This window comes from Antedon bifida, chromosome 7, assembly GCF_963402885.1.
Source record: "Antedon bifida chromosome 7, ecAntBifi1.1, whole genome shotgun sequence".
NCBI classification, from domain to species: Eukaryota; Metazoa; Echinodermata; class Crinoidea; order Comatulida; family Antedonidae; genus Antedon; species Antedon bifida.
In genome coordinates, this window is record NC_136232.1 from 23,859,507 (window position 1) to 23,877,774 (window position 18,268).

At 31.2% G+C, this 18,268-nt stretch overlaps 2 protein-coding genes and 1 pseudogene across 11 annotated transcripts in view; 2 read left to right on the top strand and 1 right to left on the bottom strand.

Annotated features, from left to right (window-relative positions):
* Positions 1–11,116, bottom strand: part of LOC144848759 (phosphatidylinositol-binding clathrin assembly protein-like) — a 39,651-nt gene extending 28,535 nt beyond the window's left edge. For 8 of the 9 annotated variants that reach the window (XM_078705662.1, XM_078705667.1, XM_078705666.1 and 5 more), the window contains exons 1-7: positions 11,083–11,116; positions 8,583–8,685; positions 7,649–7,688; positions 5,551–5,607; positions 3,506–3,617; positions 3,209–3,315; positions 2,633–2,674 (exon numbers count right to left, since the gene is read on the bottom strand). In XM_078705662.1, the coding sequence (XP_078561788.1) occupies positions 2,633–2,674; positions 3,209–3,315; positions 3,506–3,617; positions 5,551–5,607; positions 7,649–7,688; positions 8,583–8,685; positions 11,083–11,101 (480 nt within the window). In that variant the 5' untranslated portion in view covers positions 11,102–11,116. Of the gene's footprint in view, positions 1–349; positions 380–2,632; positions 2,675–3,208; positions 3,316–3,505; positions 3,618–5,550; positions 5,608–7,648; positions 7,689–8,582; positions 8,686–11,082 lie in introns of all 9 variants that reach the window. The other variant, XM_078705660.1, reaches the window with a different exon arrangement.
* LOC144848813 (thialysine N-epsilon-acetyltransferase-like) overlaps positions 1–17,991 on the top strand; it is a 94,599-nt gene extending 76,608 nt beyond the window's left edge. Inside the window, exons 2-5 of one of the 2 annotated variants that reach the window (XM_078705750.1) lie at positions 15,677–15,842; positions 16,495–16,674; positions 16,960–17,000; positions 17,102–17,991. In XM_078705750.1, the coding sequence (XP_078561876.1) occupies positions 15,719–15,842; positions 16,495–16,674; positions 16,960–17,000; positions 17,102–17,272 (516 nt within the window). In that variant the 5' untranslated portion in view covers positions 15,677–15,718 and the 3' untranslated portion in view covers positions 17,273–17,991. Of the gene's footprint in view, positions 1–15,242; positions 15,843–16,494; positions 16,675–16,959; positions 17,001–17,101 lie in introns of those variants that run through there. The other variant, XM_078705751.1, reaches the window with a different exon arrangement.
* On the top strand, positions 12,303–12,420 carry LOC144849285 (5S ribosomal RNA; annotated as a pseudogene).
* Positions 17,992–18,268: the final 277 nt, after the last annotated feature.

Here is an 18,268-nt window from a genome sequence, read left to right on the forward strand (position 1 = left end):
ATATTTTTTTCTAGCTGAAATATGAAAAAGAATTTATGCGAGAACTATACATCTTAGAAATCAAATTATAAACAAATTATTATATACAACTTTGATTTTTTTTGTCAAATACTTTGGTATTCAATGAATGAAAAAAAGGTTTTATAGCCCATATAGTAATTATCCCTTGTTTTTGCTCAAAAGTCTTTCCAGGCCAGATTTCTATAGTGAGTTTATAGCAGGGAAGAGTACAATAATACAATATTTACTCTTCCCGGGTTCATGTAGTAACCACATATAAATAATAATAAAGGCAGCCAATGCATTAGTCAAGTCTTGAGCATTGCAAGCTAGGAATACAGAAACTCACATTTTCAAAACTGATGGGAAGTTGCCTAAACTGGAATAAAATTTAAACAAAATATAACAGATTATAGTTTAGTTACGACTTAATTTGTAAATTAATCTATTTAAAAAGTACAATAACAAACACTGACAACTTCTTTAGTACAGGTATGTCCTAAAATTTAATTATCTAATATTTCAAACATAAATAAAAACAAAAACATATTTAAACTTGATTAATGTAAATTCCTAATTAACCAAATCTAACAATTAAAAAAGTATTGTAATAAGGTGATTGTTTCCTAGATCTTGATGTGTAAGCTAAACATCAGCTCCAGCAAACAATGTAATCTTTACATCCTAAAGCTCTGTCTACACTATCAAACTAGTTTGACAAAAAAAAATGTGATGTGCCCAAAAATGGTATTGATGTGCGCAAATATGGTAGTGATATGACATCATCGTGTCCATATATGGGCATATCACATCATCATATCACATAAAGTTTGATAGTGTAGACAGGGAAAAGAACCATGTCAAAATTATTCTACTGCAGTTACTGCAGAAACTAAAATGAGTGTACTGCAATAACATTTGATCGTACTTTGTTGTAATGTAAAAGATTATAACGTCAGTTACTACAATAAACAGTGTGTATAACTATAATATAAATAATCTTGCTAAAAACAAGGTTTAAAGAGTAAACAAAATGTGGTTACTGCAGCAACTGCAGTATAATCATTTTGACATGATCCCTCAATGTACTGTACAACAGTAGGTGTACAATATTCTACTATGACTAAAGTTCATGTTTATGATTGCAAGTGAAACATTATTTTTTCACCACATAATAATAGTATCCTGGATTTATATACTGTAGCGCCTAATGTTGTGAAACGCTGAACATTATTACCCCCGGTCATTTTTTTGTGGATCAAACACGTATGGAAACATACTCCCATAATGCAGTTATTAATCAGCGCAAAGTTGTATCTTGATCTAACCGGGAACCCATTGATACACTTGGGTGGAGAGAGGCAAACGTAAGTAAAGTATCTTGCCTAAAGGATACAAGAGACAGTTGGATTCAAACCTCGGTCTCAGGATCAGTAGTCCAACACTCTGCGCCACACGCCCTCACATAACATGCACTAATGCAATTAGGTTTTACTAAAGTGCCTCCCATTGCATTTGCATTTTAAAACATAATATTGAAAATGTCAACACATCAACTTGTAGATAGATAATCTCTTTAATTGGAATATAGAAAAACAGATTTAGTCAATGTTTACTATTCAAAATTAGACCATTCCATTAATTAATAGGGGTGAATTTATTATCATTGTATTAAATCTATCTAGCCACGACAATCAATGTATGTGATCATATTATTGCAACATAGGGTTTTTTGTTTTGACATTTGTACGTTATGGGTTCGTATTTTACTAATTGTTATAGTTAAACAGTCCAATATGCAATAAATAATAGTGGAGTTGTGGCTTGGTGGTTATGATGATTGGCTACCACTCCTAGAGTCCTCGGTTCGAGTCCTGTGACATGTCAGGATAAAATTACAACTCCACTCCCAAAGACTTGTAATAAGACTTTGTTTATGTAGAGCATCTTGTGTATATGTTTGTCTTGTAAACCTCTGAGGGTCCCTAATGAGATAAGCAATTGCTGGATGGATCACCCACATTAAATATAGTAAAAAAAAAAAAAAAACTACTTTAAAAAAATGTATATTCTAAAAACACAAGTCTAAAATATGGTCCTTATTTAGAGGTTATACTAAAATAGTCTAAGCAATATGGAAATTAATAGTGAAAAACATAAAATTCTTCCACTGGCTTAATATAATTTAACTGAAAGAACCCAAGACGATTGATTTTCCTATAATCACTGTAGTCTATATCTAATTATTACTGGTTACAAATGAAGGTAAATGATTGGTTGACACAACCGAAGGCTATTTAATTGGACCCTGGACAGGTCAAAGGTCACAATTTAAGACTTTTGTGTAATAACAAGGAAAGCAGAATGTAAACAAAGCACTCGCAATTGTTTAATTTACAATTTTAGTAGCTATCAGAATATTTTGTTAAATGTTTAGTTTGTTTAATTTAAATTTGTTCGACATTTTGTTTTAACATTTTATTAGTGATAATTCTAGCACGGAAAATGTTAAAAGAAAAATACAACCAAAAATGAGACAAACACTAAATGACAGTTTAACAGAATGAAGACCAAAAATGCACAAAACACTTAAAACAAACTTGAAATTATAAACACTGTGAGAAGTACTTACTTTTGCTAAGTCTGGAATTTCTCCTTTATCTATTCCCACTTGCTACAAAAAAAAAAATCTAAAAGTATTAAACATTGTTTAAAAATGTATTTATCCCCCAAAAACATAAAAAAATTAAGATTAATAAAATCATATTTTGAATAGGCAATTTTGTAGTTTTAAAGAAATTAATCAATTCCGAAAAAAAAAAAAAAAAATTTTGTTTTCACTTATAAAATGACAAAATAAACCAAAACCCCATTGGATGGTAGCCAATTTCACAATTTTTTTGCTTTAAATTACAGTTTTTTCAGGTAAATAATATTTTTGGTGATCCAATTTTTGGTCAAAGTGGATAAATAATATGTGACATTGAAATGGCATATTCAACAAAAAAATTTTTAAAAATTAGTTTTTCAGAATACATAGAAACTACCAAATAATTATTATAACTGAATTTCATTTACCATGCAATGTGAGCATTTACACAAAGTAAATTGTACCAAAAGCATAACATATATACATCTTTAGTGCATTCTTTATTAAAATTTTACTTTTCTGGAAAAAAAATAATTTAAAAACAAAAAAAATATTTACCTCTGCTACTTTTAGAAATTCGGAAACTTTGTCCATTCTGATGAGAAATTTCTGATATAGGTCCAATGCAACTTTACAATCCTTTTTACACATTTCAAAAAATTTCTCTGCAAAACAAATGTAAAAATATGTTAATTCTTTCTCGAATTTCAGACTAATGTTTTCTTTTATCAATCCAGGTAAGATTAATAGACCTATTTCACTGGAATAATAGTTATGTTCTTAAGTTTTACAGACAAAATGCGTTGACATTTAGGATTTAAATTCTGTTATTTTCATCTTATCGGGTTGTCTTACCTAGAAGATTAATGATGCCATCGTTATAACAAGCAAACAATCGAATACAGTCTTTAAAAAGTAGCATGAAACAACCGGTAATAACGCCATTCGAAAGTTGAGATGAGTTTACCTGCAACAAAAAAAATGATAAAAACGTTACATATATTATCCTGAAAAAATTATTCTTTGGCTGAATATGCTATTTTGATGTCACATAATAGTCAACCACTTTGACCAAAAATTGGATTAAAAAAAAAAATTATTTACCTGGAAAAATGCAATTTAAAGCAAAAAATATTCAAATTGGCTGCCACTGCCAGGCAATGGGTTTTTGGTTGCATTTAACCATTTATTTTGTCATTTTATAGGTGAAAACATTTTTTTTTTCTATGGAAGTGATTAAATGTATTAAAACTACAAAACAACTTATTTAAAGTCTGATTAAATTATTCTTTAATTTTCATGTTTTTGAGGGACAATACATCTTTAATTTTAAAATGTATCTAGATGCATTTAACCATTATATGTTTGTAATGTTCATACACAAAGAGTGTGAATTACTCAAACCACTTTTTTAAAGCGAACATTCGAGCAAAACCCGGACATATTCTAAGCACTTAGCCTGATCTTAACAGAACACATGACTCTGTAAAAGCACTATGATCCAATAATTACAGTACAGTCAGATGTACTTCTGCTTTTTGCATTCAAAATGCTTGGTGTAGATGTTCGCCTTTCAGCCTTATAGTACTGGGTTCAAATCTTCAATGATCATTATGAAAATGCACTGTAGAAGGATGTTCATGGATCATAGCTCTTCTTCGAGAAGGGGCAATTTTCGGTTTATCCTGGTAAGCTAGGCACAAAATAGATTGTTGTTTTTCTTTCCATGAATAATTACCCTTCGCTATAGGCCTATTCAATTTTAATATGTTATTTACTTTTACGATTCCAATAAATACAAGTACAAGTTGTAAAATAATCAAAACGCTATACAGTTTGTCTATTTCAACATACAGCATTCACACAAATGTCAACAACATTCTGTGTAACCTTAATAAATTACTTATTATGAATAAACGAGCATTAGACACTTTTAGTACTGATAATGCATAAATATCCTGTTGCTAGGATACGACTTTAATGTAGTACGCAAGGCTTTGGAATTGTTAAGGTCTACAGTATTTCAGACTTCAAGTGAGTAACAAAAAAACTGGAAAAAAAACTGGCTACTACTCTAGCTACCATCATTTTTGCATTAAACAGGCCGTTATTACATAACACAATGCATATTTAAATATACTGTAATGATGACAAACACAACTAATTGTATTTTCGAACACCTGGGAACACCTAGCATTTATCCTTTATCTGTACATATTTTACAGTACTGTGTATTTTACTTTGTGTTTTAACATTTTACTGATTTTATCTATTTTTATATTAAGTTGCCATGAGAAAAACAATAAAGTTATCTTGTATCTTGTATAATTACAAAATTGGATCTAAACTATTTCTGATAAAACCTTAATCTACAGAAATATCGCCTTGTCTGGAAGAAAGGAGGGCGTTTGCTTTAAATAAAAATACAGCATTTTCCCCTTAAAACAACTATTTAAAAAATGTAAAAAAATTTGATGAATATGCCATTCACATACCGTAACAGTTATTCACTTTGACAAAAAACTAGAGCAGGAAAAAAAATTATTTACCTGAAAAAATGTAATTTAAAAGCAAAAAGTACTTAAATTGTCTGTCATACAATGGTTTTTGGTTAAAATTAATTTAGTGAAAAAAAAAAGGTGAAATATTTTTTTCTATGGAAGTGAATAACTTCATTAAAACAGCAAATGGTCAATTAAAAGTTTGATTTTATAAATCTTTATTTTGTCATGATTTTGGGGGACAATACATTTTTAAAGTGAATATCTTTATTAAAACTACAAAATGGCCTATTCATAGTTTGATTTTTTTCATCTTTATTTTTTCATGTTTCGGGAGATAATACATCTAAAATGTAAAATTTAGAAATGAAAATTACAATAAATTATATTTGAACAGACCTCAAACTCCAGTAGACAGTCTAGCTGGTCCTGTAGTATGGGTAGTGTTTTCAACAGCTAAAAAAGGAAAAAAAAATATGTTACTCTTTTTTTTATCAATTCACTTAAAAAGACACCTTGAGTCCTTCCCTACAATTTGTGACGTTTTGTAAAAATAATACATATATATTACTTTAAAAACATTAAACCAGGTCATTCCTTGTCTTAAATGTACGTTTTATGGTAAATTATGATAAAAAGTGAGAAACAATGCACTACCCAAGTAGCTCGCGGCGACTGACCTCTCGTGGACGGTCTTTAGGCCTAGCCTAGCTAGGCTTAGTTTTGTAGGCCTAGCTGGTAAACATCGGTAACGTACGAACATCGTACGCTAGCTATATACCTAGCCTGACGTTGTATAGTTGCTGCATTAATTGTCTTTCTATTTTTGCCAGACTCCGTTAATACAAATTGGGGAAAATCCGGTATTTTCACTGAAAAGTTAGGAGTCTTCCATTTATTTTGGCCTCACGATCGATCGAAAAGTGGGTGAATTACAGAAGAAAAACAGAAATATAAATCCGCGCGCAATGCATTTTGGGATTTATAGCGGGCCGCTATAATTATTAGAATCGTCTTATTTTTCACATTTTTAACCATTTAAAGACGAAAAAAGTTATCGCAATAGGACCATATAGTATTATTTTTACATTAAATATAGTTTGTGATCTTAAAATAGATCTAAAAAACGTAGGGAAGGTGTCTTTAACCTATGACCCTGTAGTGACCAATCAGCATTTAAATGACAAAACCTATAACTAAAACCATGTCTAAATTTAATGGACCTCTATATAAATGTCTACAATGGTTTTATTAGTAGTGTATTGCCGTAGCAAACATATAAATCTGTGAAATTAATCTTATTTTAGCAAGGCTTAAGGTTACGGATTACCATCCTAGTGAGAAAAATCTGAGTATCGTATTTAAGGCTAAGGTAAACCAGAATGAATTTCAATTACCGAGTAACTTTATTACGATTTATTTCATTTCAATTCTATTGAAAACATAATCAGTTAAATATTACATTTTCTGATAGCCGATTATGCTATATCTACAATTTGACCAGCATCAAAGAAACTCCTGTGATACAACATCACATGTGTAACCAAAGTCAAACTCTAAGTTTAACCTAACCTTCCACGATATAGGCAGCACATGTGATACTCATGGGACACTGTATTACAGAATTTTTCTATGATACTGGTCAAATGTCATATGGAGATACAGCACTGTGTTTTCCGATTAGTAATTTTGCAGCAGGCCGATGTTTAATTAGTAAAATTCAATAACACTGTTTGCAAAAAAGTAACACCTGTCATTAGAATAATCCCAGGGGGTTTTAGGTCTGTTTCTGCTGCATAGCGCTAAATAAACCGTTTATTTAAAATGTAATTTTTATATTGACTGCATTTCTGCAAAATTTTTACTGCAAAATAACCGTTTAAATCAGTGTGTGGCCGTTGACAAAAATCATTAGAATTACCCAAAATGCAATTGGTCCTGGCAGTTAATTCAAACGTTACTGCAGTGTAGGTGACTCATGGTCAGCAGCTATCAATCAAATAACTGTTATTTTGTGTTTCAGCTAAAAATTGCTCAGTGATAACCAGTTAAATGGATCCTAACACCGAATTGAATGGGTGTTTTTAACCGGTTATTTTGCGCTGCCATCTAACCGGTTACCAAAAAATTGTCCGTTTCTTCTCCCAAGAAATTTGGGTTAATTTTTTCACACCATTTTTAAACGGGTTATTTTTATGCAGCAAAAACAGGACCTTAATTTCAATAGGTTTAATTGCTTGCTATCAATTTACATCAATGGAAAGACACAACTTTATAGTTACTATGGAAGATGGTAGTTAACAGTCTGAAAACTAGACGATCTTCTCTGACCATAAAAGTTTTTTTATTTTTTAAAGACTGATTTTATTAGTGATGTACAGTAAGCAAATTTCCAGGGACTGCAGCGGAATACCTGTAGCTTTAGATTTAGCTTTCTCGCGTAGTAAAATAATGTTGATATGATCCCTTATTGTATACTAAAATTATAAAGTCATACCTTTTCTGTATGCATGGACCTCAACAATCCATCTTCTTTTCTATAAAAACAAATATGATAAAAATTGAATACAACATAAAATTTAAAACTACACATAAACAAAATGGTAAGTAGAAATCTTGAGAATTAAACAGAAATAAACCTGGCTGCAACAGTGGAATCTGAAGAGGATACTGTGCAGTACCGTAGTTATTCACAGCTTGAGATATCATAAATAAGCATCGCATTGTGTCTAAAGATAGGAATACATGTACTGTATGAAGTGTCTGCTCAGCTTGCTATTTGCTTTCATTACAATCCACTCATTGATTAACTACTCCATTTCATCAACATTACATCACTCATTTTCTACACAAATTCACAGCATTTTATTTTTCATTCAGAAGATATGATGGCACTAACAGAGCCATGTTAAATTGAAAATGGTAGTACAGTCAACTCTCCCAATACCGGACACGCAGTGTGTTGGACATTCTCATACTGATCGCGAAATCGAGGTTTGAATCCAACTCTCGCCGCATTGCTTGTATCCTTAAGCAAGATACTTATGTTTGTCTCTCTCCACCAAGGTGTATAAATGGGAAACCGGTTAGATCAAAACACAACTTTGCGCTGATTACTATCTGCATTATGGGAGTATGTTTCCATACACGTTTGATAAAAAGAAAAATGACTGGGGTAATAACTTTCAGCGCTTAGAGGTTTCACAACATTAGGCGCTACTGTATATAAATCCAGAATATTATTATTAGGCCTAATCTAAATTTGCTTTTAATGGTAACAAAGAAAATGGGTTCTTTCAACAAAAGTCTGGTTTTGGGAAAGTTTCCAGTTTTTGGACAGCCCAGTATTAAAAGAGTTGACTGCCCTGAAAATTTAATGGTCACACTCACAATCACCACTTTTTTTTCAGTCTTATTATTTTTATACTTACCCTCTTTTCACTCTACAAAAATCAAACGCGACCTGTCTGTACGAGACCGCTTTCTGATTCACGTATTTAGCATATCTTCTGATATATGTAGACATTTCATATCCTATATAAAGCACGTAAAAATAATAACACAAAGACATATTATTAAGATATATAATAAAATCAATAATTATAAATAAAATGTAGGTAGGTTGGTATGATGGATTTTCAAAATTATTTATTTAATTAAAGTATCCACAATTAACATAGTTTTAACATTATAAAAAAACAATGAATAAGTAAGTATACTGTACAATATAAATACAGTTGTCATAATCAGTGTATGTAGTATAACACAATTATTCCCTGCATTGGCAATATACGTAAATGAAATTGTTACTAATAGTATAATAACAACCTTTCTTTTTTTGTGACCACAAAGATGTTATTAAGATATTTTTTGAGTTTAATTAAAAAATAAGGGTTTTACATGAATACATTATTATTATACATTAATTTGTATGTTAATTTGTGTGTCATTTTCATAATTTATATATAGATTCTTTTAAAGCTCTGTCTACACTATCAAACTTTATGTGAAAGAAAAAATGTGATGTGCCCATACAGTACTGTATATGGACATGATGATGTCGTATCACTAATTATATTTAGGCATATCACTACCATATTAGGGCACATCACACCTTTTTTTTATCATCAAAATAGTTTGATAGTGTAGACAAAGCTTAAGGTCCTAGATCAAAGCTTTGTATGTATTTGTATTTTGTATGAAAGATGGGCAAGGTGAACAAACTATTTATATGACTCACTTAATATTACATGACTTGCTTCATTGTTGATATCAATTACCAGTTATGAAGGGACCATATCAAAATGTCATTTTTAATTTCAATATGGATCATGTTTTACAATTATTGTTTTGTTATCAAAACTTCCCTCTAAGTAACATTATTAATTAAAAATATTTATGTAGTTTGTTTTGAGTTTTTTCCCTAATTCAGGGAAAAACATGATTATGAAGCATTTCTTTTTGTAAAAACTCATCTGAACTACAGTACATCCAGACCAAACGTCAATACTGGGACTATACCTGAGGATATGCCTGTTTGTGAAATTAGACATAAAGTACAGTAAGGTGCAGGCCTTTGTCTTACAGTATGAAAATTATAGATGTGCTACAAATTGCACTCCTTAATACATTCAGGGGTGCTGTAGGTGTACTGTTTGTATTTATGGTGTGTAGAAGTTTACCAAATGTAAGCGTGTTGTAAATCGCACACCTCAAGCGCAGTTTAGGAGTGTGTTACTGTTAGGTGAATGATCACACTCGCTCGCCTTAAAAGACAAGGTCTGGAGGTGGGATTAGACCAGAAGTGGGATTATACCGGAGGATATACGGTAATTGAATATATTTTAATCATGTAGACAACTCGTTAAATATTCGAACCTTGATACAATTTCTTTAATTCCTAATTAATATTTTTTATAATTAATTACTTTATTCAAATATGAACAATAATCAGTGTTGGTTTGTGTTTGTTACAATAATTAATATTATCATATTTGTTTTCAAATGTACAAATTCTAAAATCAAATTAATGTTTTACTTTTAGAAATTTAAAAATAATGCCATTAGAAATAATACAATTCATATGAATTATAATAATTATATTGCATTATGCGTTACTTATTAACTATTAGACAGAAATTACTTGACTTTAAGTGGCATAGACTACACATTACTAACAACCATAATGGCTTTTTCTTGTTACTTCTGCATATTTAATATTTTTATTGAATGTGAACGGTTTTCAGTGTGACTGTGTGTTGCAATAGTACATTGTGGCTGACTAATCTGGCGGGGCCTTGCTTATTAATTGTTTACTGTTGAATATTGATTTAGCCTTTGAATTTCCATGAGACATGTTTAATGAAACGCTGAGAGAGATATTATTAATGTATTAATTTAAAGATATACACCTGTAATCTCACCCATAAAAAAACCATTTAACATTTTTTGTAGAATAGGCCATTTTAATGTCACATAATAGTTATTCACTTTCGCCAAAAATCGGATCGAAAAACAATTTATTTACCAGAAAAAATGTAATTTTAAAAAAAAAATAGTCAAATGGGTTGCCAGCCAATGGGTTTTTAGTTAGATTTAACTGTTTATTTTGTCTTTTTAATAATCATTATTTTTCATGCTCTTATGCTCGGTGTCCCATTGCTACTGAAGGTACAAATTTGAGAAAAGTTGATATATTCAGAGCATTTTAGTCGCTTTTCCATGAAAAATCCCTCTGTTTAGAAGATAGTGTACAGGCCTGAAGGTGGAGGAGCAAGAGAGGTATCGCAATATAAAAACCTAAAGAATTCTCACAATGACAGGATATATATGTTACAGTGAAAGGTTAGAGGTGAAAGGTTAAAGGTGATTGCAAACAAACTCAGATTCAAGAAATACAATACATTTTCATTTTGTTTTCTTATTACCTACCTCGACATCCAATCTCCATTCCAAGTCGTGATAATGGGGAAATTCCATCGACATTTCCGACATGATTTCCCTGATTTCTTTCCGATTTTCCATGTACATCTGAAGCAATTCTTTTTTCAATTCTTCACTGAAGCCAAGAACTAGAATAGAGTCTTGAAAGTCTATTTCTGATACCTGTTACAAATAGACCATTTTTATTCATAAATTTAAAGGCCAGGTGCGGGCAAAAAATTTCTATTGATCATACATTCCAATAATTATCGATCTATAGTTTCCCCTATGTTTCATAATTTTTCAGATTTTATTTGTGTTACACGAGCTTGTTGAAAATAAGCACTTTCTTATCAGTGGGGGGATAGTTCAAATTACATAGTAAAATCTCTATTCTTTTGTACACACATTTTGTAAATAGAGAGGCATTTTAAAAAGCTATGAAAAATAAACGGTGTGGTAAAAAATATTATCAGCTGAATAAATATAGGTAATATAACTTGAATATTACATTTCTGATATTTTTATTCAACTTTAGATTTTTATTTTCATGCTATAGCAAAAATTATCCACCGTATATCCACCATCTTTTTTCACCATCTAGGGAGTCACCAGACATGTTATTACATTAGGTTAACTACCTAACTACTGAAAAAAAGTCTTCCTGGTTTTTATGGAAGAATTTTGCCAAATGTTGTATTTGACCATATTACGGGAAATTCAAGTTTTTTCGTCTTGATTTCTGTTACAAATATTTGATTTATGTACAATTAACCAAATATTATATTTAAAATTCATGCCTGTACCTGAGCTTTAAACTTATTGTAAAGCATGCATTCAACTGACATCAGTAGCAACATAATAAGATGATAGTTTAACATTAATTAAATGTTTTTCAAGGAAGCATTATTTTTTTATCCTCAACGTGTGCATGCATGACATTAATTATGGCATAAATTACGTAAGTTTGATCATAAATGAAATGGGTTATGCCAATGGTTTTCTGCAAGCCAGTGCGTGTTTAGCTTTCCATTTGTTAAGCTCTCAAAAAAGTGTGATGTGCCCATATATGGACATGATGATGTTATATGACTACCACATTTGGGCACATCACACTTTTTGGTCAACTCTCATTGTTGTTATTGCTTTTTTTTTTTTTATAGTAAGAGATATTTTTGTAAGGGCTTAAATGCGAGTTAATATGGTAATAGATAAGTTGTCTTATATAGATATACGGTCTTACCACGTTGAAACACCGGTTCTCGTCAGATCACCAAAGTTAAGCAACATTGGGCCCGGTTAGAGTTTGGATGGGAGACCATCTGGGAATACCGGGTGCTGTATATAGAGCTGGGGTACCATTAGGCATTTGAAATCAGCACTACTGCCTCTTATGGCAGCCCCCTGCATCTAGTATCTGCCTCAGACATATTGGCTTATGCCTCTCCTCTGGTTAAGGTGGGCACTGGACATTCAGATGAATGTAAGACTAGTTGACATTGTCGTTTACGACAGAAGTCGGCCATAAAAGTTAGCTTTCAATTCTTAACATAGAAAATGTTCAATTTACAGGTTCCTCTACGACAATGATAGATATAAGTTTAAAGTGGGGAGGGGCACCAAGGGGTACAATACTGTACCTCTTAACACACTTACCATTAATTTAGAACTTTCTGTCAGTAAATACATAAGTCCCTGAACTCCATTCTGAACTGTGAGAGCATCAACTGATAGTTTTTCTGTAGTAAAAATTATTTCATTTTTTTTATATCATCATTCACAAGATATTTGAAGTATAATACATAAATAGGTACTGTAATAAAAAAAAATAATATTTTCACTTTTAATCAAATGCATGAATTTATATAAAGCTCCGTCTACACTGTCAAAGTGTGATGTGCCCAAATATGGTAGTGATATGACATCATCATGTCCATATATAGGCACATTACATAAAATAAAGTTTGATAGTGTAGATATAAGATAGGGCTTAACTTACGAGCAGCTGATTGGTACAGTTTTGGATTTGAACCATTCTTGATAAAATCCAGAGCAATCTGGCAGAACTTTTGTACCACTGAAAAAGTAAATTCGTTTTAAAAGCATGATATCTGGCTGGGATTGATGCTTACCTTTTTATTTAGTACTCAAGTTACTTTTAGTGAAATTAAAGAGGCAGTGATTTAAAACAATTACTTACAATTACAGTACTACGTCCTAAATATAGCTCTACCTAGCTAGGCCTATAATTTAGTCTCGTAAGCCCAGCTTATAGAGTTTAGCCAATGAGACCCTGGCTGGCTGCTATGCTATGGTATTTTTTGGGAAAAAATGAAGATTGAGGGCGCTGTGCACATAAGTAAAAATACACTTTTTTGCCTGTATCTAATTAAGTTTTAGCCATAATATTTTGAAAATAGTCTTATTTTATAGATAATTAAATTGTCTTTATATAACAAAGAACAACTTTATATTAAATACACATATTTTCTGATAAATTCATGTGAAGTGCTTAAAATCAGCAAATATGACACATTTTAATATTATAACAAATGCTAGTGATGTTAATAAATCACAAAGTTAGTGATCATAAATAAAATTCTTTTACATTTCTATAAAATGTTGTTATTATAAAACATATAAATGTAAATTGTTCGAACCATTTCACAAAAACCACCATTTTACGGCCAATAGTTTTTGAGATTATAGAAATGTGTACTACCAGTACAGGTCAAAGGTCAATAAAAATATTTCGGGTCATTTTCTTGTAAAAGTTCTTATTAGACTGAATAGAAACATATACCTTCAGATTAATTTGAGCCCTATTTAAAGTTTGTCCAACTATTAGTTACGGAGTTATATGATATGTAGGTCAAAGGTCAAATATGCCAAAAATCATACTTCCAGCCATTTTTGGACAAACTTTTTCATTAGAACGAATATTAATATGCATCTCCCAAATAATTTGACACTAAAATTATTTCATTTAATGTAAGCGTTGCAAAGATATGATCATTTTGTTTTCAATGGGTCAAAACATTTAAATTGAGGTCAGAGGTCAAAGATGAATTTTAGAAATTTGACAACATGGGTTTTTATAACCAGCATGATTCAAATATTCATAAAACACAATGTTTACACTTTCCCCATGATCTGCACACGAAAATACATAGGGATCTGGACTATAGGTAGGCCTGCAGCTTCCCTCTCTATACATTTCTGGTTTATATTTCCGATAGGAGAAAGTGACTGAATGTGTGTGGTCGATTCCGATGCTTGCTACATGGATATGTATGACACGCAGAAAGAGTAATAATTTACTGAGTTTGGCATTAATACTTTTGCACCTACAGACCAGTTGAACCTCCTTGGAGGCTTTCAAAAGCTTGTTTATTCTTCGTATCTAATTAATTAGTGCATTTGATACCTCCTGTAATTAAGCGGCTAGGCCTATACCCCCCAGTAAGCAGCCACGGCGTCGGCCACTTTTTTTTTTTTTTTACTACAAATTAGATTTTTGTATGGTAAATTACCTCCCGTAAGTGGCCATCAGAAAAATTTGTATTAATTTTGATACATTTGTGCTGTATATATTAATTATTATATTACAGTAGCTTTATTTCGAAGCGGTTTTAAATATATTTCTGTGAAGAACATTCCTGTGTTTTTTAGATGCGATGAGAAAACTACACAGCTTTTGACTGACCAATTTGTCTGAAAATCATAAATAATAATAAACCACCTGATCATAAACAATAAAATACAATTAGCTGGAGAATATTGGGAAGAGGCCTGTTGTGTTAAGAATGGCGAAAAATATTGTGCATAGCCATAATACGTGATTTTGGCCCAATATCGTCAGAACCTCCCATAAGCGGTCACCTCTCGTAACTTGAAATCGCTGCTGTAAGTATTAGACTTCACAGTCACTCAGCATTACCGCCGAGCAGGTGAATGTTTTTAAATTGGATTCTGCAGCAGAAGCAAATAAGAAAAAAATATATCCCAAAATACAGTACCTGCAGTACTTCATGATTCACTTTTCATGACAAACATCATATAATATTAGATGACTTCCATTTGCGGTTTTGGTAGTTATCCAACAGTATGTTCTTCCATACCGCATTGTCAAAATGAGGAAAATAAATATTTCATCAGCGGCACACTAATGATGAATTTGTGTATGGACTAAACGTCATCAATATGCACCATTATTTGGACAGGACTGCTAATATTAGTAAAAATGTTAATGTAAGTATTTCTCTATCGCCTCCTGATTTTTACCTATTTCTGGTTGGTTTAAAGCAGGTAGGCCAGATTTGTATTATTTTTCTTTTATAAAGATAAAAGATCCATCAAAATAAACCCATCATTCATCTAGTTATTAAATATTTTGCATTATTCTATAAAATCAGGAGTTCGTTAGTTAGCAGGTAAGCGAAATAAATATTGTTTCAGTTTATCTTCCTGTAAGAGCATAGAGCCATGCTGTACAGTATAAAGTAAGGTATTAAAGAGTTTATGGAAATAACAAAATCAAATTCAATGTCTAATGCTGTCATGCATTGTTAACATTTACAAAATTCCGATATCCTATATAAACTAGTTTTCCAAGTTAAAAAAGAAGTAGTACAGTAGCAGGAAAATGGAAGATGGCAACTTCCGTATACGAGATGCAAGACCGGAGGATTGCGCTGCGATAATGAAGATGATTGTGGAATTGGCAGTGTTTGAAAATTCAGAAGATCAAGTAGAAAACACTACTGAAGGTATACTTTACATTACATTAAAAATAAAATTAAGGAGTAGTGTAGTGTATGTATAAAATAGGGTACACTACTGTAACATTACTAAATTTAAGCACAAATTACCCATACATGTCCAGTACGGATTAGTGAGGCTTTCAGTTTTACCCAACTGCAAGCTCTCATGCCACTGAACTAAAATCTTTTTCACCATAATCTCAAACGATTGAACAACAACGTATAAAAATTAAATACTTTGTGAGCAAAGCGAGCACCATTAGGCTGGGGACCGCCAAGGGCCCCGGAAGCCTGGCTCTTTGAATAATATATAGATCGTTTCAATAAATTTTTGAGCACATACAAATTCCGCCCGGAAGAATACCATTATTTTGGGAAAACACTTTTTAGGCACTGTTCCTGATGCGTCACTCGCAAAATCTATTCTTCTATACTGTCTTAACTGAAATTACATATGGTACCATACGTCATGCATGTCATTGAAGTCTACTGTCTATTTCATTTCAACAATTTAATGTGCGCCGGTGTTTATTATTATAAAGGTTTGTGCAAAAAAGTGTACATAATTAAAACACGCACTCGCAAACTTGTCTTCTGAAATGTAGCTTTCCTGTGAGATGTTTATCAAACTTGTTAAAAATTCTTGTTTTTTTTTAAGGTCTACAGAAGGATATATTTGAGCCAGGAAGCATTGTGTCTTGCATAGTAGCGGAATATAAAAGACCAGAAGTAGAGACATTTGAAGTAATTGGTTACAGTGTTTTCTTCTATACATACAGTACTTGGAAGGGGAAGGTGGTTTATATGGAAGACCTGTATATCATGAAAGAGTTCAGAGGTAAATGACCTACTAACTGACCTATGACCTACTTCTAACTGACCTTTAATGTATGTGAATGCATCCAAAGATTTTGATTGGTTGCAATCAGTTAAAATTAAAGTGATGTGTATTTCTAACTATGTTATTATTATTTTTCTCTGCAGAAACTGAATATTCTTAGTTGAAATCCAACAAAACCAAAAAAATGGTTTTACTATTTTAAAAAATGCTTTCAGTAAAAAGTCAATTAGCATGTCACAAAAAAAGAAAATATCAATGTTATTCTTTACTTAAATTTTATAGGAAGAGGTTACGGACGAATTATGATGAGAAGGGTTGCTGAGGTAATTATGTCAAAAAATAACTGAAAAACATGAATAATTAATGAATATATAAATAATATAAATAATTTTTAACCCATATAACAACATTATAATTTTTTCAGATTGGTTTAGAGAAAGGTTGCCAGAGAATGCAGTGGGCAGTGCTAGGTTGGAATAAACCAGCAATTAATATGTATAAAACAATCAACTCGATAGATTTAACAGTAACTGAGGACTGGCATATGTATACAATGTTTAAGCCTCAATTGTTAACATTTGTGACTAATTCTTAATTTTTCTATTTAAAGACAATTTTCAGTTTAGAAATGTTAGTATAATAATGTAATATTTTAATGCCTTTTCAACATCTGCTGGCTGCTTTCCATGCATGATTCGTTTACACGATAAATGATGCTACGCGTATATCGCGTTTTCGTCATGAAATGTTTAATTTGCTGTACCAGACTGGAGCATGTGTGAAAGACCATTCATTAGTCCGGTCAAACTATGGTTTGACCTAGAGACAAAATTAGAACAGAATTTATTTTTGTTGTACTTCCTAAGACCCATCTGAACAACATATCAAAAATAGAGAAAAGGAAGAAAAAAAACTAAAATTAAAAAATGGCCGTTTTCTCTCTCAATTTTACCCAAATATTAGTATTAAAGCATCCGATTTTGGCTAGAAAATCACTTTTAAAAATCCAAGATGGTTAAAATATACTTCAAAATGGCTGCAATTTTTCTTAGCCTGTATAAAACACCAAATCAAGTCTTTCAAAATTGTCTGTCATAGGTCGTAGTCACGTATACATTTTTCTTTTAGAAGCAGTCCTCATGAAACATTCATTTTCAGTATTAATATTGTAAAGTTTTGAAAGTAAAAGTTGGTCCTATTGTCACCAATGGGAGTTTACGAATTAGCTGTCACATTTATAAATTCCAAAACAAAAATGAAATACTTAGATTCAACAAATATTATTTAATTTTAAACTAAAACTTGACTAGATTGACTTATCATGTATTTAGAAGATACTGAAAGTTTTTCAGACAAAAAATATTTATAAAAACCAAATTACCATAGATGGTTTAGATAGAACTCGCGTTATTCACCAAACTAGTTACCAATTAACAATAATTTACAACTATTAATGAATAAAGTAGTTTGAATCTATGAAACATCCACATATCAATAATGAAATTACTAATTAGGAATAGATGAATTTCTTTAAAATCGTGACAAAACTTAAAATAAATTGAATAAATTATATATACTAAAATCTTGACAA